Source organism: Molossus molossus, unplaced genomic scaffold (genome assembly GCF_014108415.1).
Source record: "Molossus molossus isolate mMolMol1 unplaced genomic scaffold, mMolMol1.p scaffold_m16_p_21, whole genome shotgun sequence".
NCBI lineage: Eukaryota > Metazoa > Chordata > Mammalia > Chiroptera > Molossidae > Molossus > Molossus molossus.
Window position 1 is genome coordinate 35,118,174 of NW_023425357.1, and position 23,138 is coordinate 35,141,311.

Genomic DNA, 23,138 nt, shown 5'->3' on the forward strand with positions numbered 1-23,138 from the left:
CATTCAGTCAAAAACAAATATTTATTCCACAGTATGGAAGATACCCTGCTAAGTGTTCCAAGTACACAAGAGAAAATAAAAGAGTAAAGTTTGCTAGAGAAAATATATAAGGTCACCTATTTGCAATTTTTGAGAATCAACTTAGTACCTTTCATGGCCTCTTCAAAAGAGCAAGGTCTTGCTGGACTAGATATTTCTTTCTTCACATTTACATTCAAAGCACCAGCTGCTGCTAGTAAAAAATGAATAAAAAAGATTAATATATTTATTTGAACATATTCATCTTAACAAAATGTGTATTTTAAAATTCTTTAATTGGACTATTTTCTCATAATGAATCATTAAATTACATGTTTATCAGGAATTCTAAGTTGAGATGAGTTTTTCTAACTACCAGTCTATGCTCTAAAATTCACCAATCTCCAACTGGGCAGAAGCATATCAAAACAACAGGAACTTAAAAAAAAAAATCCTTCATGCCCTGGCTGGTTTGGCTCAGCAGTTAGAGCGTCGGCCTGTGGTCCAGAGAGACCTGGGTTCGGTTCCCGCTAAGGGCACGTATCTCGGTTGCAGTTTGTCCCCGGCCCTGGTTGGGTGTGTGGGTGGCAGCCACTCAATGTGTCCCTTTAACATAGATGTTTCTCTCTCTCTCCCTCCCACTCTATCTGAACAAAAAAATGGAAAAAATATCCTCAGGTGAGGATTAAAAAAAAAAATCCTTCTTGCAACAGTACACACATTGATAATATCTGATGAGTAGAAGAATAATATAAGATTTTAAAAATTTATCAAATATGCTGTGTAACATTAGCATGAAAAGAATTCACCATGCACCTATATAAATTATTTATTTTTAATTTTTTTTCATTATTGATTTTAGAGAGAGAAGGAAGAGGGAGAGAGAGATAGAAACATCCATGAGAGAGAACAATGATTGGCCGCCTCCTGCACACTCACCACTAGGGATTTGGCCCACAGCCTGGGCATGTGCCCTGACTAGGAACCGAACTGGTGAGCTCTTGGTACATGGGTCGATGCTCAACCACTGAGCCACAGCGGCCAGGCAATATAAATGATTTATTAAAAAATGAATTCAGCCCTGGCCAGTGTGGCTCAGTTGACTGAGTGTCGTCCCATGCACCAAGAGGTTGCAGGTTCAATTCCCAGTAGACGACATGGGGGAACCAGCCAATCAATGTTTCTCATCCATGTTTCTCCCTCTCCCTTCCTCTTGCCTTAAAAACAGTAATGAAAAAAAAAAAAAAAAAAATATATATATATATATATATATGTATATATATGAATTCAGAAACAGTCGATTAATGTAGCTAAATTTTAAAAACCTGATAAACATACAGCATCGATAGCATTATGATTATTCTTTTTGTAAAGTGTTAAAAAAATGTTTGCTATTATTAGTGAAGAATTGCTGGGCTATTATATCTAGTCATACCAACTACATCTACTATGACAACTTTATTTATTTATATTTTTTAATCCTCACTTGAGGATATTTTTTTATTTATCTTTAGATAAGAGTGGAAGGAAAAGAGAGGGAGAGACAGGAGGGAGAAAAAAAACCACTGACATGAGAGGGGCACATCGATTGGTTGCCTCCCACACGACCCTGACGGACCCTGACCAGAGCTGGGGATGAACTCCAACCGAAGTATGTGCCCTTGGCCGGAATTGAACCCGCAACTCATTGGACTGAGGGCCGAAGCTCTACCACTGAGCCAAAGCAGCCAGGGCTACTATGACAACTTTAAATTTAATGGGCCTAAGAATAGAGATCAGTTCTGATAAAGTTAAATAAATTCCAAATAAATGGGTTCTTGCCTAAAATGACTATATAATACATTTAAATATTTAAATAGATTTTATTTTATTTTATTTTTATTCTCACCCGAGGACATTTTTCCATTTTTTGTTCAGATAGAGTGGGAGGGAGAGAGAGGAAGAGAGAGAAACATCGACGTGAAAGGGACACATTGAGTGGCTGCCACCCGCATGACCAACCAGGGCTGGGGACAAACCACAACCAAGGTACGCACCCCTAGCAGGAACCAAACCCGGGTCTCTCTGGACCGCAGGCCAATGCTCTAACCGCTGAGCCAAACTGGCCAGGGCAAAATATTTAAATAGATTTTAATTTTGAATTTTCAATGTTTTTATTACACAGTCCTTATTCAAAATGGGAATTAAATTCAGCTTATTTTCAATTTCTTATTCTTTTTTTTTTTTTAATCCTCACTTCAGGATATTTTCCCATTGGTTTTTAGACAGAGTGGAAGGGGGTGGGGGGAGAGAAAGAGGAATGGGGAAGGGGTGGGGGAGAAGAGAGAGAGAGAGAGAGAGAGAGAGAGAGAGAGAGAGAGAGAGAGATTGAGGTCAACTGGTTGCCTCCCGAATGACCCTGACCAGGGCTTGGGATAGAATCTGCAACCCAGATATGTACCCTTGACTGGAAATTCAACCCAAGACCCTTTGGTCCACAGGCTGATGCTCTAACCTGTGAGCCAAATGGGCTAGGGCTCAATTTCTTATTCTTGACATGACAGTGTGAAATGATAGTTATAAAGAGACTATAAAGTTAATGATGAATAAAGAGAAAAAATATATACATCTACTAAGAATGAAGTTAAATAATCTATCTTAGCATGCTACACAAGAGGTCCAACAAGTGATATACAGGGAATTGAATAAAAAAGAAATCTATAGACAATTTTTTTTTGGTACGTGCCCCTAGCGGGAACTAAACCCAGGACTCGCTGGTCCACAGGTCAATGCTCCAACTGCTAAGCCAAACCGGCCAGGGCCATAGACAATTTTTAAGCATGACATTAACTCTAATAATTACAGATTTAAAAATAAAAACTAATCTTTGGAAAAAATTTAAATTTCTACTTTTATATCAAGTTTTAGTTATTTTATTTTAAAGCAACAAAAATATGAGTATTATATCCCCCATTTCTTTTGTTTTTAATCCTCACCCAAGGACATTTTTCCATTTATCTTAAGACAGAATGGGAGGGAAGGGGGGGGGAGAGAAACATCAATGTGAGAGAGACACATCAACTGGTTGCCTCCCACACAACCCCGACCAGGGCTGGGAATGAACTGCAACTGAGGTACGTGCCCTTGACTGGAATCAAACCCATGACACTTTGGTCCGTGGGCCGACGCTCTAACCACTGAGCAAAACTGGCCAGGGTCATTTCTTTTTTTAAAAACATATGTTTTTATTGATTTTTTTAGAGAAAGAGGAAGGGGGGGGAGAGAGAGAGAGAGAGAGAGAGAGAGAGAGAAACATCAATGTGAGAGAGAAACATTGGATTGGCTGCCTCCTGCATGTCCTCTTCTGGGGATTGAATCCACAACCCAGGCATGTGCCCTGACTGGGAATTGAACTGGGACCTCTCAAGTCCATGGGACAATGCTCAATCCACTGAGCCATACCAGCCAGGCACCCCCCATTTCTTAAAAGTAATCACCACTGCAGAGCAACTGCAAAAAATACCTAATGTGATTTGTGTCTTAACAGACTGAAGTAAAAAAAATTAAATAAAGGTGCTTTAATGATTAAACAAAGCTGCAGTGACTAAGTGGCAATGAAACAAAGGTTTTATGACTCTGCAAAGTATCTAAATGCCTGAGAGCATGCACATGTAACTTATTTTTGGCATTATACACCCAGAGGGCTTTAGAAGGGCTTGTGAATGGCAAAGTGTACAGATCCAGTTTATGTTCACTTGAGCCCTTGCCCTGATTCTACTCTTATTTTACTTTATTTCAAAAAACATGTATTGGTTGATTTGAGAGAGAGAGAGAGAGAGAGGAAGAGGGAAGGGAGAGAGGGAGAGAGAGAAAGGGAGGAAGGGGGAGAGAATGAGGGAGAGGGGGAGAGAGAGAGGCAGGGGGGAGAGAGAGAGGCGGAGGGGAGAGAGAGAGAACAACACTCCAACCAACTGAGCCACCCAGCAGGCCCACTTCTACTTCTAGACCATGTCATGTACCCATGATCCCAAAATTTTCTTCACAACTACTCTATGTGTGTAGTCTTAAATTTACAAAATAGCCCTGGCCGGTTTGGCTCAGCGGTTAGAGTGTTAGCCTGCAGTCCTGAGAGACCCAGGTTCGGTTCCTGCTAAGGGCACATACCTCGGTTGCTGTTTGTCCCTGGCCCTGGGACAAACTGCAACCAAGTTATGTGCCCTTGGTTGGGTCGTGCGGGTGGCAACTACTCGATGTGTCCCATGTACATCGATGTTTCTCTCTCTCTCTCCCACTCTATCTGAACAAAAAATGGAAAAATGTCCTCGGGTGAAGATAAGTTAAAAAAGTTTATAGCATGGACAGAGCTTGGAAGCACTGGCTAGTGCATCAAGGCCCTCCAAGTATAGAACAGAGCCAGGAGTGGGAAAAGAAATGGGGCAGGATGAGGATCCTCTTTCCTCGTGCTGCCATATTCCAGGTTGGCATTCTAAGCAGTCTGAAAGTCTAAATTCACATCTGGTCTTCAAGATTTTTATGAAAGTAGGTTGGTCAAATTAAAGAACAAAATATATTTTACCCAATGATTTGTTAGTTTTATATATAACTAAATTATTTAGACAAATGATATAGAGGTTGCCATTTCTACTTTGCCTTGTGAATATTAGGGTGGCTGATATTAGTTTAAGCTGATATAATTGTACACTATTGAATATTTAAATGCTTAACCTTAGTCCCCAGATGAAGTACAATAGCAACTAGTTTGTCATAATGAGATAGTGAAACTTTTCTACAATCAAGTTTTTCTGAAATTATATTCTTTCTTACGTACAAGTGAAAATAAATAAATCACTTTGCAGGGCAGGGGGCTAATCCTCACCAAAGGATATATTTCTATTGAATTTTAGAGAGCATAGAAGTGAGGGAGGGAGGGAGGGAGGGACATCATTGTGAGATTGATTGGCTGCCTCCTGAATGATCCTGACCTGACTCTGAATGGGGCCAGGGATCAATCCTTCAACGCAGGTATGTGCTCTAGACCAGAATCGAACCCGAAATTTCAGTCTGCGGGCTGACACTCTAACTGCTGAGCCAAACCAGCCAGGGCAAGAAATCACATTTTATAAAATACAAAAAGTATGCTTGGCTGGTGTGGTTCAGTGGTTGAACATTGACCCATGCACCAAGAGGTCGCCAGTTTGATTCCTGGTCAGGACACATGCCCAGGTTGGTAAGGGACATGCAGGAGGTGGTCAATCTATCTTCTCCCTCATTGATGTTTCTATCTCTTTCTCTCTCCCTCTCCCTTCCTGTCTCTCTAAAAATCAATAAGGAAAAAAAAATACAAAAAGTGAAATTATGCAGATTCCTTAATTAGCTGTATCATAAAGGTAGAAACTGAACATCAGATCTCATGCAAAGGGTGCATGCTATGTATTTATTCAATTAAGAGTTTCTGAAAGTGCCCTGGCCAGTTTGGCTCAGCGGTTAGAGCGTCGGCCTGCGGTCCGGAGAGACCCGGGTTCGGTTCCCACTAAGGGCACGTACTTTGGTTGCAGTTTGTCCCCGGCCCTGGTTGGTCCTGCGGGTGGCAGCCACTCGATGTGTCCCTTCACGTCAATGTTTCTCTCTCTCTCTCTCCCTCCCACTCTATCTGTACAAAAAATGGAAAAATATCCTCGGGTGAGGATAAAAAAAAAAAAAAAGAGTTTCTGAAAGCAGTTGCTATCTATGATATATAAAATATGAGGGAGGAACATTTAAAAAGAATATATATTAATAAATGACTAAATGTGGTCAAATCTAGCCAATTAGTATAGGCTATATATATATATATATATATCTATCTCTTAATCCTCACCCGAGGACATGTTTAGAGAGAGGAAGGGGGAGGGAGGGAGGAAGAGAGGGAGAGAGAGAAACATCAATGTGAGAGGGAAACATTGATCCATTGCCTCCCATACATGCCCCACTGACGATTTGGCCCACAACCTGGGCATGTGCCCTGACCAGGAACCAAACCAGCGACCTCTTGGTGAATGGGTCGACACTCAACCACTGAGCCACACTGGCTGGGATCCCTGTGATCTTTTATTTTAAGACAAATACTAAGAGGATTTCATTAGTGCTATACTGTGTCATACTTTTGTAGCAAACTGGTGGGAAAAAATACACTGTTATGTAATTCAGGCATGATTTTAAAAAAGAAAACTGATACAGTAAGTGAAAGTAATTTATCAAGATTAGTTATAAGTATCCTAACTACTGTTTCCATCACTTTTTGTTGCCAGAGCTTTCTTTCCCTGTCACCCTATTCACTTGTACCTCACTGATTCCTGAACTGTTTGGGAATAACCTAGAGACACAGAATCAAAAAACTTACAGATACAGAAGAACCACTGATTCTGAATATATCTGAGCCTGGAATGAACTGAACCAATGGTAAGCATGGCAGAAATCATGCTTGGGACAATGGAACATGTGAAGAGCTTCTATTTCTAAAATGTTCTCCCTATTTCTGCCAGGAAAAGGTTTCTCTTCTTGCCCTGGCCGGTTTGGCTCAGCGGTTGGAGCGTTGGCCTGCGGACCAGAGAGTCCCGGGTTCAATTTCTGCTAGGGGCACGTACCAAAAAAAGGGGGGGGGGGCTTCTCTTCTTTATGGAACTAAACAAATGCAGGCAAACAACTCATAGTATACTAAAGATCCTTTAAACTTTTTATTTAATTAAAAATTATTGATTGATTGATTGATTTTATAGAGAGAGGGGAAGGAGGAGAGAGTAACATCTATTTGTTGTTCCACTTATTTTTGCATTCCTTGGCTGACTGTTGTATGTGCCCTGACTGGGGATTGAACCTGCAACCTTGACATATTGGGGCAATGCTCTAACCAACTGAGCTACCCAGCCAGGGCAGATCTTCTAAACTTTCAACATTTTGATTGCTCTTACTGCTTCAAATTACAGTTATTTATTTTTTAAATAATTTCTAACCTTTATTATTATTATTTATCCTCACCAGAGGACACTTTTCCATTTTTTTGTTCAGATAGAGTGGGGGGGGGGGGGGGGGGGGCGGGAGAGAGAGAAGAGAGAAACATTGATGTGAAAGAGACACATTGAGTGGCTGCCTCTGGCATGAACCCAACCAGGGCCCAGGACGAATCACAATCGAGGTACGTGCCCTTGACTGGAATCGAACCTGTGACTCATTGGTCCAAGGGCTGATGTTCTAACCACTGAACCAAACTGGCCAGGGCTTAAAATTATATTTAAAATATTTATTCACTGGCAGTATTATGTTTTATTACACAGATTAGAAAATGTCACAGGTATATAACTCTTTTTGTGCTTTTTTTTTATCACGTAACACTCCAAGCATATCTCTCACCTCTTCCAAAATGTATCCTACAAGCCAGTTAGACTAAACTATTAGCAGTTTCCCAAAGTTGTCACTCACTTTTCTGCACATTAGAGGTACTCAATAAATGCTAACTCTTACTAAAGAGGTAAGCTGTATGATAACACTAGAGAGTCTGACTTCAGAACATTCCTAGCTTTTCTTTTAGTAGAGCAGAAGGCAGAAATGATACCCTTAACCATAAGAGTAAAAGCAGTATTTGGTGGCCATCTTCTTAGGAAATAATGGTATCTCCAAAAAATAATAGTATCAATTCATTTTAGTATACAACCTTTTCTTTTTGGTTGGCTGGTCTTCATATCCTTACAAATTACTAGAAATTAATCATTCATTTTAGTTCAGAATTTTTTTATTTTGACATACCTGGGTCTGGAGTGTAAGTGAATGGCTGAACATCATGAGATCTTCCGGCATTGGTCACTACATATATTCCCACTGATACTGGCAAAGTTATATGTTGGTCATGATATGGGGGAACCTTCACAATAAGATGATTCTAATCAAAAGAAAATTACAATAGTCAGAAAAAAAGCAATATTTAAATAAAAATTTTGAAATAAAAAATTACAAGTAAGTACATTTCCTGTTAGCTATAAAATTCAAAAGTATAACTGGAAAAAAATGTATTTTAAAGCTCAGATTCACAGGCAGCAGGATATTAATCTTTAGACTGCCTTTAAGACAAACTCCAAATTTTTAACAATGACTTACAAGGTTCCTGCCCTGACAACTTTATCTCAATCCCATTCTCCCCAGATTGTTTATATTCTAGCCATCCTGACTTTCTCAGTCCATTCTTTTAACACACTAAATTCATTTTTACCGCAGAGCCTTTACAACTTTGCTGTTGTCTCCCACTGGAATATTCTTTCTTCACATATTCAAATGGCTAGCTCCTTACCCATTTTCAGGTGTTATTCAAATGTTACCTCCTTAAAGAAGCCTTCTCTGCCCTGGCCAGTTTGGCTCAGTGGTAGAGTGTTGGCCTGCGGTCCAGAGAGACCCGGGTTCAGTTCCCGCTAAGGGCATGTACCTCGGTTGCGGTTTGTCCCCGGCCGTGGTTGGGTCGTGCGGGTGGCAACCACTCGATGTGTCCCTTTCACGTTGATGTTTCTCTCTCTCTCTCTCCCTCCCCACTCTATCTGAACAAAGAATGAAAAAATGTCCTCAGGTGAGGATAAAAAAAAAAATTTTTTTTTAGAGAAGCCTTCTCTGACCATCCTTTGAAAAGTAGCACTTTCTCCGTCCTGAGCCCATAATTTCGTTTATTTCTAAAACCTCATGTATAACCACCTGACATTATGGTGATTATCTGCTGAATCTTTGCCTTTCTCTGACCTCAAGAATGTAAGTTTTATGAGAACATAGGATATTTTGTTCTTCATTCTATCTATCCTGTTAAGCACCTTACACAAAATACACACAAATATATTTGTTCAATAAAAGAATAAATTTTGAGGAAACAAATATGCCCACCAAGCACAGTATCAGTTACCACATGTTCTGTACAATCTTAAGTGAGATGTACTTCACAAGACAATTCTCTGTTTCCTAATCACTTAGCCAAATAGAGTCCAGTTTACTCAAACTCCAGAAATCAAAGTTATTATTTTTTGTCAGAACAGTGGCAAAAGCATCCTTATAAGAAAGGGAAAAAGTTCATAAGTGCTTCACCAGCACTTACTCAAGGGTACTACTACATCTACTACTTGGAAGATACTGTGAACCATATTAAACTTTTTCTCTTCCTCCCTGGTACAATCTAGTAATGGGAAGGAACATCAGTGAATGGTGATTATGTTTTTTTCTGAGGACATGATATACAGGAGGCAAATGATGACAGCTGAGGGTAAAGTGAATTTGATGACATATTTTACTTAGACTACCGTTGGTTGACTCAGGTGAAAAGAACATGTGACAAATAAGGCCAAGGTCAAGGTTTCAATTTCTGATCATTTAATTTGTATCTACGATTTTTCGTAAAACACAAAAGAATAAAAATAAAGACATGAAACACAAAGAAGCCCTGGCCAGTTTGGCTCAGTGGTTAGAGCGTCGACCTGTGGTCCATAGAAACCCAGGTTTGGTTCCCGCTAAGGGAATGTACCTCGGTTGCAGTTTGTCCCTGGCCCTGGTTGGGTTGTGCGGGAGGCAGCCACTAGATGTGTCCCTTTCACATCAATGTTTCTCTCTCTCTCTCTCTCTCTCCCTCCTACTCTATCTGAACAAAAAATGGAAAATGTCCTCGGGTAAGGATAAAACAAACAAACAAACAACAAAAAAACAAAAACACACACAAAGGAATTATAAACTTTTTGATAAATTGAATACAGATTCTCAATTTTTTGCTTCTTCTATCTCTCTGTTTGCTTTCATGCGCTCTATTCTATTTCCATCAGCATTTTATGCTAAATTTTAGGGTTTGAATATTTTACACATTAATATGTTCCTGCTTCTCTGTTTTCTATGGTCTACACCTAAATATACTACTGTTCTGTGTCTATCTAATCTGCATATAAATTTGTCCTTTAATTCTGCTAGTCTCAACATCTGAGTTGCTCCTATTTGCTCTACATATTAAGTTGTAAATCATTTCTTTTTTAATCCTCACCCGAGGTCATTTTTTTCCTTTTTTTGTGTGGTATGTGCCCCTAGTGGGAACCGAACCTGGGACTCTCTGGTCCACAGGCCGATGCTCAACTGCTGAGCCAAACTGGCCAGGGCTTTTTCCCCCCATGTTTTGTTCAGACAGAGTGGGAGGGAGAGAGAAGAAGAAGAAGAATAAAGAAGAAGAAAGAAGAAAGAAGAAAGAAGAAAGAAGAAAGAAGAAAGAAGAAAGAAGAAAGAAGAAAGAAGAAGAAGAAGAAGAAGAGAGAGAGAAACATCGATGTGAAAGGGACACATTGAGTGGCTGCCACCCGCATGACTAACCAGGGCTGGGGACAAAATGCAACCAAGATACATGCCCTTAGTGGAAACCGAACCTGGGTCTCTGGACCACAGACCAACGCTCTAACTGCTGAGCCAAATTGGCCAGGGTTGTAAGTCAGTTCTTTATTCTTGTTTTCAAACTCTTTTTTCTTTGTTATCTAAAAAAAAATACACAGTGAGTGCCTACAAATATACACTCTTTAATACAAGTGTAACAAATGTGCTTCTGAATGCAAAAAGGTAACTAACAAATAAAACACCAGGCACACAGTAGGTACTCAATAAATAAGTTTTCCTTTGATTTAACTAATAGTAGGTTAAGATGATCCAAATCCCCAGAGCAAATAAATACTAAGAAAGAAACGTTTCATTTATTAGCAATGGCAGTTTTCTAATGCTCTTAAAACTTTTTAAAATAGATAATTTTGGCATCAGTGGAATAGTTTTATTTCCGTTAAAGAAACTCAAGAAAGAAACTTTAAATGATTTACATCAATCCAATATAAAGAAAAATTTTAATCTGCTGATTCAGAAAATTTCAGAAGAAAACAGAATTTCTCAAAGAGTAAACAACCAAACTATAAAAAGTCAACTATACCTGATGAAATAATTCCATGTCGATTTCAGCTTCTGACTTCCATGAGTTTTCATCTGATTAAAATAAAAACAGTGACTTACTATAATTTTGAAATTTTTTTTACTTTGTGACTATGACTGTATCTTTACAACAAATTGAAACATGCAACAATCTTTAAACCAGTATTATGCCCACTTACCAGAAACATTTTCTTGGAAAATCACTTTAGTTCCTTTCAGAAAGTTCTTGCCGATTAAAAACACTTCTTCTTCTCCTTTCACTGAACAGCTATGCAAGCTTTTCTTTAAGATTTCTGGCACTCCTGCTGGCTGAGCTGTGGGTATACATAAGCATTCCATAAAAAGAACCACCAACACATTGCTCATCTAAAACCAGACCTCAATTATCCAGTTCTATAAGTTGTCTTTGTTGACCCCTAAGTTGACTTCTTTATTGTAAACTTAACCTTTACCCTAACAGAGAAAAGAAAAATTAAAAAATTCATATTAATTTTTAATAACTCTTGTAAGATTGTATAGGAATGGATTAATGTCTAAGATGAGGTGTTAATTTATTGTATGTCATCTTTGTTTTCTCATTACAGGAATAAAAAAAATGTTTTAAAATATAAACTTGGTCAAGTTTTTGTCTTTATAATATTTTTTATTTATTTCATTTTTTGTAATCTTCACCTGAGGATATTTTTCCATTTATCTTCAGATAGAGTGGGAGGGAGAGAGAGGGAGAGAGAGAGAGAAAAACATTGATATGAGAGGGACACATCCACTGGTTGCCTCCCACACGACCCTGACCAAGGCCGGGACAAACTGCAACCAAAGTACATGCTCTTGACAGGAATCGAACCTGCGACTCATTGTTCCACAGGCTGATTCTCTACCACTGGGCCTAACCAGGCAGAACTTAATAATATTGTTTAAAACTTCAAATTAAAAACGTTTGTCCCACAATCCTAACCTTAAAAATGTCAGCTATGCTATGCCATTATAAGACTTCTAAGGCAATGAGTGCCTCTGGATGGCCCTGGGGCTCCTTTAAGGATCCAGACCCAGGAATCAGAGGATCCACACCAAAATAGTACTTGAACAGAGACTGCATCCAATTCAGAATAATTCTACCAGGGAATTTCCTATGAACTGGGTGTTATACGCTGAGGTTAAAGAAGAAAATGGACTTGAATTTTCTTTTACAAAGACTGAAAAACCACTACTAAAATGAACAAAGAGGTTAACAAACACTGATGAGCCAGATCTAAAGAATAAATTATAATCAGCTTACCAACTTCCTCATGTCAGAATTTCCTTAAGAAAACTTATTAGGTATTGCTTAGCAAATCAGGTTCTGAAGTCAAGTAAATCAGAGAAATACTGGGTTAAAGAAAACTAAATAAACAAAAGGATTTCTCCAAACATTCATATCCTGATGTATATTAAATATCCAAGAAATGGGTATAGTATGACTCCAGAAACATTCTTATTGACACCTAAGGACTAGTTTTTTACCAGAATACTTTCTGGGATACTGGTGTAGGTAAGTAAACACCTTTTAAGTGCTCAAAAAAACTGTTCCCCTTAAGGGTAAGCACTTTGACAGTTACATTATTCTTTTTTATTTGTTTGTTTGTTTTTAAATCCTCACCTGAGGACACTTTTCCATTTATCTTCAGATAGAGTGGGAGGGAGAGGAGGGAAGGAGGTAGGGGGAGAGAGAGGAGAGAGAGAGAGAGAGAGAGAAACATCAAAGCGAGAGGGACACATTGACTGGTTGCCTACTGCATGACCCCGACCAGGGCCAAGAACCAAACTGCAGCCGAGGTCTGTGCCCTTGATAGGAATCAAACCTGAGACTGGTCCGTGGGCTGACGCTCTAACACCTGAGCCAAACAAGCCAGGGCTGCACTATTATTTTTTAAATTAAATTTACTGGGGTCACATTGGTTAATGAAATTATAGTTGGTTGTTTTAGTAAACCCTTATAACATATACTGCAAAAGTAAACTTACATATGGCTTGGATAAGTCATCAACTTCTAAATTAATGGGATATTCCACTAAACTTTAGGAAAAGTTTTTCTCCTTAGATACTTACATATTTAATAGTTCAGTTTAACTTTACAAGAATGTAATGTGGGAAACTATTATTGTGAAAACATTCACTCCTCCTCTTTCCCTAGTGGAAAGGTTGTAATTCTCACTCCACTCACATCAGGATTAACCAAGTGACTTGTGTGAATAACAAAATGTGAACTGAAGTAACATGCCAGTTCCAAGCAAAAGTTTTAACAGCCTAACATGGTTCGACCATCTTTTCCTCCACTACAAAAATGGCAATAGCCCTGGCCGGTCTGGCTCAGCACTTACAGGGTCGGCCATGAATCAATGAGTGGCGGATTTGATTCTGGTGAAGGGCACGTACTTCGGTTGCAGTTCATCCTGGCCCTGGTCGGGGTCCTAAGAGTCAACCAGTCGATGTGTCCCTCTCATGTTGATGATTCTCTCTCTCTCTCCTTTTCTCTCCCTCTCTCCCTCCCACTCTATCTGAAGATAAACAGAAAAACATCCTCAGGTGAGGATTAAAAAAAAAAAAGGATGGCAAAATGGCAATATTCCAGATAAGGGCAGCTTCTTCAGCCTGGATCCCAGAGTGGAACTGCTTCCAGAATGCAGCCAAAAACATCATCAAGTGAGGGAGAAGTAAAACTTAGTTGTTTTAAGCCACTGAGATTTTTTTTTGGTTGCTTGTTACTGCATCATCATTTACCTTTTTAGGTTGTATCACTTATTGATACAAACATGCAGGTATCCAATCCTTATTAAATATTTAAATGGCAAATGACATTTTCAGCAATGTCTGAGAGTTTAAAGAAATTGTGAATATATATACACACACACTGTCTAGAACTCACAGGATTAATGTATTAATAAAACGAAAACAGTTACTGGTCAGATACTGGTAATTGCATACCCTTTTAAATGAAAAATTAACTGAACTAATTTATAACTTTTTGGAGTAACTCGAATTAAATATTTGTTTTTAAGGAATATTCAAAATATGGTAAATATTTTTATCAGCAAACTATAAGAAGTGCAAAATTATATAAATATATTGTATTAACAAAATGAATGGAAAGTCTATAACCTTTCTCCCCATTTTCAAACACTATGTGGAAATTCCACTTTACTGATAATTATCAAAATTTTTTTCCTATCTCATTTTTCCTTTTATGTATTAAAGGCCTAAGATGGCAAAATTAGGCCCCTCTGAAGGTACAACATATATTTTTTGTCTCCTATATGTTTATATTTACATTACACAAGAATTAGTCTGCTACTGTTCAAGATAATTTAAACTTTTGACCTTAAAATGTTTTTTCTATTAAAGAGTTTAATGGTTACCTAACAGGACAGACTTCATACTAAACAGAATTAAAATCAGGATTATTTAAGCATTAACTATTTTAGTTTTATCTTTAAGTAATCAGTAAGCTGACTCTTGAAAGTGACTGCACTACTTAAAAAATTATAACACACAAAAAAGTAGCCACCCTTCCAGTATTATAAAAACAGTATGTTTTTAGATGTTTTCTAACTGTGGTCTAAAAAACAAAGTTGAAAAATTTAATGAATATCTAAATACTGAAAAATAATAAAGCAAATATTTCAACTTGTCACAAGAATTAGTAAGGCTTAATAATGTCTGTGAAGAGAAGTTAACTCAATGTATTTTTTTTCCCTTAAAATTGTAAGATAGACATAATGGAAGTAGAAACTTATTAAATTCAGTCAGATTTACTACAATAAGCATTATAAGATAAAATCTAACATACATAATTAAAGAAAGCTATGATTAATTTTGTTGTATTAAAAAATTACTACGATCGCTCGCGCTGTCTCCCCCCCCCCAAAAAAATAATAAAATAAAAATTAAAAAAAAAAATTTACTACAGCCCGGCTGGTGTGGCTCAGTGGTTGAGCATTGACCCATGCACCAAGGGGTTGCTGGTTCGATTCCCAGTCAGAGCACATGCCCAGGTTGTGGGCCAAATCCCCACTGGGGGGCATGCAGGAGGCGGCTAGTCAATGTTATCTCTCATAGATGTTTCTATCTCTCTCTCTAAAACCAATAAATAAATAAAAAATAGTTGAAAAAAAATTACTAGTCATTGGGCAAGGAAAACAAAAGAAAGAAAGAAACAAATGGGACTATATTAAACAAAAAAGTTTTTGCATAGCAATGAAAATCATCAACAAAATGATAAAACCTACTGGATAGAAGAAATCTGCCAATGACAAGTTTGATAAGAGATTAATATCCAAAGTTTATAAAGAATTCTTACAACTCAACATAAAAATTCAATTAAAAAGTGGGCAGAGCGCCCTGGCCGGTATGGCTCAGCAGTAAGAGTGTTGCCCACAGACCAAAGAGTCCCAGGTTCGATTCCGGCCAAGGGCACGTATCTTGGTTGCAGTTCGTCCCTGGCCCTGGTTAGAGTTGGCAACGATGTCTCTCTCTCACACTGATGTTTCTCTCTCTCGCTCTCTTCTTCCCTCTTTCCCTCCAGCTCTATCTGAAGATTAATGTAAAAAAAAAAAAAAAATCCTTGGGTGAAGATTAAAAAACAAAAAAGTGGGCAGAGGACCTGAATAAACACTTCTCTAAAGAGGACATACTGATGGTCAATACACATATGAAAGATGCTCAAAATCACTAATGATCAGAGAAATGCAAATTAAAACCACAATGAGATTATCACCTTACACCTGCCAGAATGGCTATCATTAATAAATCAACAAACAGCAAGTATTGGCGATGATATGGATTAACAGGGAACCCTCGCGCACTACTGGTGTAAATGCAGATTGGTGTAGCCACTCTGAAAAACAGTATGGAGATTCCTCAGAAAATTAAAAATGAAACTGCCTTATGACCCAGTGATTCCACTTCTGGGTATACATCTGAAAAAACCCAAAACACTAATTTATAAAAATATATGCACCGTTATGTTCAGTGCAGAGTTATTTACAATAGCCAAGATATGGAAGCAACCCAAGTGCTCATCAATAGATAAGTGGGTAAAAAAGTGGTGGTATATATATATATACACAATAAAAGGAATAAAAAGGAAATCTTTTTAAAAAAATTTTTTTAATTTTTTTATTTCTTGAGTGGGAGGGAGAGAGAGGGAAAGGGAGGGAGAGAGAAAGAGAAACATCGACGTGAAAGGGACACATCGAAGTGGCTGCCACCCACATGACCCAACCGGGGCCGGAGACAAACTGCAACCGAGGTACATGCCCTTAGCGGGAACCAAACCCGGGTCTCTCCGGACCACAGGCCAACGCTCTAACCGCTGAGCCAAACCGGTCAGGGCAAGAAAATCTTTTTTAAAAAATGTTTTTTATTGATTTTTTAGAGAGAAAAGAAGGGAGAGGGAGAGAGAGATAGAAACATCAATGAGTGAGAGAAGCATCAACAATGATCGGCTGCTTTCTGCCTTGACTGGGAATTGAACCGGTGACCTCAGTACATAGACTGATCGATGCTCAACCACTAAGCCACACCACCTGGGCAAAAGAAGAAAATCTTACCATTTGCAATGGCATGGATGGATCTAGAGGATATTATGCTAAGAGAAATAAGTCAGTCAGAGAAAAACAAATACCATATAATTTCACTTATATGTGAAATCTAAAGAATAAAATAAATGAACAAACAAAACTGAAACAGACTCATAGATACAGAGAACAGACTGATAGTTGCCAAAAGGTAGGGGGGTTAGGGGACTAAGTGAAAAAGGTGAAGGGATTAAGAAGTACAAATTGGTAATTACAAAATAGTCATGAAGGTGTAAAGTACAACACAGAGAATATAGCCAATAATATTGTAATAACTATGTATGGTGCCAGGTGGGTGCTGGAAATGTTGGAAGAAGCCTTTGTGAAATGTATGATTGTCTGACTACTGTGATGTATACCCGAAACTAATACAAAATAATACTGAATGTGAAGTGTAATAAAAAAATTACTACAGAAGGGTGAAGAACAAAAAAAGTATGCAGATTCATATTCTTAATTTGATAAAGTATAACTAAGTAATATCAACAACATATCAAAACAAAAAACATATATCTTTATTCTCTGGAGAAATCTAAAGATGTCAAGAATGTAAAAGGGGATGATTCTTCCATCCCCTTAAAAACAAACAAAAAAACAGACAACAGATCCAGTGACCACTGTAAAACCAACAAGTAGAAGCAGGTGGTCACAAGACACAAAATGAATTCTGGCATTAGGCTTTCTTTCCATTGAATATTTCTAGATGGAATATCAAGTATCTGTTTCCTCTCCTCCCTTCCACCTCTATCACCTTTTGGCCCCTCTTCCTTTTCTACCTCCCTCTCGTTTTCCTGTTTCCTTCTACCTCCCATTCCAACTGTAACCCTTCTTACTAACCTATTTCCTTTTCACCTCTCATTCTACTCCAATTACTCAAACTGGCCAAAATGATTATATTTATGGAAATAACACAAATCAGAAACCTTTAATGGAACAGACAAGAATAATTTTTTTGGGGGGGGGGTCCTTTGTTTTACATGTTTTATTTATATGTTTACTTTTCCTCTCCCCTCATACATTCCACTCCAAAGCCTAAGTTCAAGCCTCAGGCTCCCTAAAGTAGTCAGGATAAAATTAAAATTCTTTAGCTCAACATACATCTCTTTATGAAGTTCTACTGCCTAGCTCTACTAGCCTCAAATCTTACCACTTCTTCATAGGTATCTTTTTGTTCCAATCACATCAAACTCTTTAAATTCCCATAAAAGAAGTATACTCTTTCATTAAGCATATTTATATACTGTTCCTTCTATCTATTCTAAATCCCATTATATTGGGTTTACCTCTATTTGTCCTTGAAGACATGGGATAGATTTTTACCATTGCCAAGCAGTCTGGATTAGATGTTCTTCTTTTCTATGTTTCTACTGTATCTTATTCATGCCTTTATATAATTTTATAATAGGGAGTTTTCTTGTCTCTTTTCACCCTAACCTGTTAGACTTGTAAGCTCTTTAAGCTATCATGTCTTTACTTCCATAGTTGGGCACACTGTGACTATCCATTAACTATGAAATGTTCCCAAAATGTTCCTAAAACCTACTTTTGGAGATTAGGTGGTATCTCTCTCTCTCTCTCTTTTTTTAACGCAGTAAGAGGGACTTTAACAGAAAGCCAGGATTGAGAAGCACTGCATTTATACTGAATAAATGACTGGTTGAATGACAGTGAGGTACTATTTTGTTTGAACACTACTGTTTCTATTAACTGAACTGTATGTAGTTAATAAGCACAACTAATTTAAAAACAAACAAAAAAACCTTACTGGAACAATTTTACTGCCTGCCAAAATTTGCTGACTGATCCCACAAATATAAAAAATTTTAGTAATGTATCACATTTTTTGTTTTTTATTTTTTTTTCTGTGTTACTTTTTAAAGGGAGAGGGAGAGAGAGAGACAGAAACATCGATGAGAGAGAACATTGATTGGCCGCCTCCTGCATGCCCCACACTGGGAATCGCGCCCACAACTTGCCCTGACTGGGAATCGAACCAGCGACCTCTTGGTGCATGGGTTGATGCTCAACCAGTGAGCCACACCAGCTGGGCTGTATCACATTGTTTTTAAGAATAGGTCAAATAAAATGGCTGAGGAACAGAGACAAAATGTTCAAACTGAAACTGATCAAAAGAACTTCGTTCATTTCAATATTTGCAGAAAAATGATGTTAAGACAGGGAGTAAAATTACAGAAAAATGGTGATTAAAAAAACTGTTTTCTATGAGTCATAAAATGGATTTCAGAGAAATGTTGAATAAGAAATTAACTACCACACGATCCAGCAATTTTATTCCAAGGTATATACCCAAGAGAATTGAAAACAGGTCCACACAAAAATTTGTACACATATGTTCACAGCAGCATCACAACAGCCAAAAGGTAGAAAATATCCAAATGTCCATCAATCACTTAATGAATAAACAAAATGTGGTATATCCAAATTATGTAATATCAATCAGCTGTAAAAGAAATGAAGTACTGATATATGATAAATACTGATGGACCTTGAAAATACTATACTAAGCGAAAGAAGCCAGGCAAAAAGGCCACATATTATATGATTTCATTAATATGAAATGTCCAGAATAGGCAAATCTATACAGACAGAAAGTAGAATAGTGGTTGCCAAGGACTGGGGTGACAGGAGAATGGCGAGTGACTACTAATAGGTACAGGGTTTCTTTTAGAGATGGTGATAAAAAAGTTATACAATTAGATAATGGTGATAGTTGCACAAATTAGTAAATATAATAAAAACCACTTAAATTTTACACTTTAAAAGGCTGAATTATATGGCATGTAAATTATAACTCAGTAAACTATTATAAAAGAAAAAAGAAACTTCTATGGGACAGAAAGCATGAATCTGATTGTATATAAATTTAAAAAATCAATTAAATACCTATATGCCAATACCCTGCTAATAAATTATAAATAAGCTATGTAATCTAAGTAGTATATCCACTACTACGTTACAGTGGATCAAAATAAAATCTTTCCTACGTTCTGTAATAGATACTACCTCTAAACAATGAACAAATAAAATCAGATGTCTTTTTCATCAACCTTGAACAAACAAGATTTCTTCCTTTTATTGTTTCATAAAAAGTGAAACTAATCATTTCTCTTCTATTAGCATCACAATGCTTTTGTTAGGATCAAACAGGATAATGTGGAATAATTATTAGTGGGAAACTCCATTAGAGCAATGCCCACTAGAGAGGAGGAGAATGTAACTACTAAGGAATTAGAAGCTGGGCTTAGGCATGATTAGTTAGCCCACTCTTCTTTCCTCCTTCCTCTGCATCTGCCCACCTGCACAAAGGATACATTTTAGGCTACTTGCTGCCAACTGGTAAGAAGCCTGCAAATGTGGAGGGCTGCTCTGACTGGGAGATAGATTTATGAAGAAGCCAGTCTTTTTTCTGTCAGTTTTACTGGCAGTAAAGTTGGCATTTTCAGCTCAATTTCCCTATGTGTCTAATGCCAATTACATGGGGAACATTTATTAACTTCCTAAGACTTCAACACACATGAAAGTACTTTATAAAACACAGATACAATACAGAGGTAAGGTATTATTGTGAAAACATTAGTTAATACTTTTTCCTGTACATCTAGTCTAACATTTAAGCAATAATAATTTTAAAATAATAAAAATTTTAAAATATTTCATTTTGTTGCTAAATAATAAAGCAAGATTGTCTGACCAAACCACACACCTTTGGGAAACCTCTAATGATCAAATAAAATTATATTTTGAATACAGAATGATGACATTCATTAAATAGGATGATAGATCTTTAAAAAATCAAATCATTGCCCAGGCCAGTTTGGCTCAGCGGTTAGAGTGTCTGCCCACAGACCAAAGAGTCTGTGGATTCAATTCTGGTCAAGGGTACGTATCTCAATTGTAGTTCGTCCCCAGCCCTGGTCGGGGTCGTGCGGGAGGCAGTCAGTCGATGTGTCTCTCTCACATCGATGTCTGTCTGTCTCTCTCTCCCTCTCCCACTCTGTCTGAAGATAAATGGAAAGGTATCCTTGGGTGAGAAAAAAAAAAAAATCAAATCATTAGCCCATTAGGAGGATTGTGCAGATCAAGAGGCTTAGACTCTTGCCTAAATGATTAGATCCAATTGATGTTCATAGAAATTACCATTAGAAATATTTAAGCTAGTTTTACAATGCTTTAAGAAAAAAATCAGTCTGCATAACATTCTATGAAAATAGTAACATTAATAAAAAACATGAAAGCTCTTTATCATGTAAACTTATTTGTAAATTATTATTCTAACACATCCTTTTCTAAAAGATATGGGAGTATAATGCAAAAGATATCCCTTTCTTTAAAAGAAAGTACCGCCCATATTTATCTAATCCAGTTTCTCTAAGCAGATCGCAAGGGCCCAACAGTCAACTAAAGGAATAAAAATATATATCCTATATCTCCACAATAAATGACATCTACAAAATGAAATGGAAGAAATAATATAGGTATTCAAGTAAAATCCCCTAATAAAAACTTAGATCTACTTTCTAAAGTCATTAAAAAAAAATCTAAATTACACAACAAATCTCCTAAGTAGAGGAAACAGTTCTCTAACATAATTTCATACTGTAACCATAGTCCTAACCATCCAGAGGCTATATGGCGATAATGAGACGAATTGTTCAAAATTGGTTTTTCAGCACTATAATTTAAGTGATCATGGTGGCAATATCACCTAGTGGCTAAAAGCACAGGTTTAGAATTCTGCTCTTACTATTTATTTACTAGCTATGTGACCTGAGGAAGTAATTTAATCTGTCTAAGTCTCAGTTTTATCAACTGTAGATTGAAATCCATATATTATGTGATTATGAGGGTTAAGTGATATAATGCCTATAAAGTGGTTAAGAAAATTCCTGGCATACAGCCAGAGTTCAAAACATAGTAACTTTTATTATTAGCTACATATGCCTTCCTCTGTAAGATGTTGCTTCTTAGGGCTTTCATTTCTACCCCAGACACAATCTCCCAGGAACATACATTTTTTTGACAATGTGGACATATATTATCATTAATGATGACAATTAACAAATGATAATAATTATAGATGAAAAATCTTAGAAAATCATGCTTTCTGTTTCTTTCATGTTTTCTACCACACTTAGCTGAATATATTTATACTTTAATAACACCTTAATAGAAAAGGAAGAAATAAATGAACAAACAATTAAAGTTGGCAACCATCTCTTAGGCCCTGCTAAAGCAGTAGGGTCTGAATTACCTAGCATCTCCTGGCTCTGGCCTTCAGTGAATAGCTATGGTCATACTAAAGTATTAGATTATGTAAAAAAAGAACTGTATATGCCCTGCTAAAATTGGAACTCCATCCTAATAATATTCAAGTTGGGACATCTTGTGAATTACAGTAAATTCAGAATTGAAGTACCATAATTAGAAAAACTTTAGAACTCAATAAACCATCTACATATTATTAATTCTGTCCCTATCTGAATGTGAAAGAATGAACATGGAGCCTATGCTCTTTAAAAGCAGCCTATTGCCCTGGCTGGTTTGGCTCAGCAGCTAGAGCCTCAGCCTGCATACCGAAGGGTCGAGAGTTCGATTCTGGTCAAGGGCATGTACCTTGGTTGCAGGTTGTGCCAGAGGCAACGAATGTGTCTCTCTCACATTGATGTTTCTCTCTCTCTCTCCCTCCTTCCTTTCCACTCTCTTTAAAAAAATCAATGGAAAAATATCCTCAGGTAAGGATTAAAAAAAAAAGCAGCCTATTTATAACTGAACATTACCCAAAAATAGCCCAAGATAATACTAGTATCAAAACAAATTTTTCATAATAACGAAAAACAAAGAAATCCATTTGAGCTCTCTTAAGATCAGAAAGATATTTTAGTACTTTCTTTTTAAAATTAGGGTGTTTGCTAAGCTAAAGAATGGTTATAATAATTTAAGACTGAATTAAAAGGAAAGAAAAAACAAGATTCACAAAGGATAAATAATCTGAGAAAACTAAGTTACAATAAAATAACAAAGTCTCTGCAACTGTCCTAAGGGGTAGCAAGGTCAAAATACCCATAACTACCCAACAGAAAATTTAACTGAATGGAATGGGTCTCTTCTGTTCTTTTGAGTTCAGATATAAATTACATAGAAAAAATGTCAAAGAAAATTATAGTTGATAAAAATTTTCTTGAGTATTGCATAAAGAAAAAAAATTTTCTATTTATTACTTTTAATAATACTCATTAGAGGGAAACCTGAATAAATGGTGAGGTACATTCAAAAACATGATTGAATTTAAACACACACACCATTTACTTTCTATGCCAAGGTTAGCAAAATAAGAATTTCATTTCCCATTTCCTAACACTATAATACTCTTAATTTGTAATCAGAACTCCAACCATTGTATATTTACAAAGTTCTGCTTACCTTAACGTTTCTTTCTTTAAGTGTAGTTGACATAAATTATTACATTATTTTCTTTCTTTCTTTTTAATTTTTATCCTCACCTGAGGACATTTTTCTATTTTTTTTTTGTTCAGGTAGAGTGGGAGGGGGAGAGAGGAAGAGAGA

At 37.0% G+C, this 23,138-nt stretch overlaps 1 protein-coding gene across 8 annotated transcripts in view; it reads right to left on the reverse strand.

Moving 5' to 3' along the window:
- NFAT5 (nuclear factor of activated T cells 5) overlaps nucleotides 1–23,138 on the reverse strand; it is a 128,648-nt gene that overhangs the window by 19,315 nt on the left and 86,195 nt on the right. For 6 of the 8 annotated variants that reach the window (XM_036273846.1, XM_036273845.1, XM_036273847.1 and 3 more), the window contains 4 exons: nucleotides 11,121–11,255; nucleotides 10,943–10,995; nucleotides 7,777–7,909; nucleotides 149–232 (listed from right to left, as the gene is read on the reverse strand). In XM_036273846.1, coding sequence (XP_036129739.1) covers nucleotides 149–232; nucleotides 7,777–7,909; nucleotides 10,943–10,995; nucleotides 11,121–11,255 — 405 coding nt within the window. The remainder of the gene's footprint in view (nucleotides 1–148; nucleotides 233–7,776; nucleotides 7,910–10,942; nucleotides 10,996–11,120; nucleotides 11,256–23,138) is intronic. The other 2 variants (XM_036273842.1, XM_036273848.1) reach the window with 1 other exon arrangement.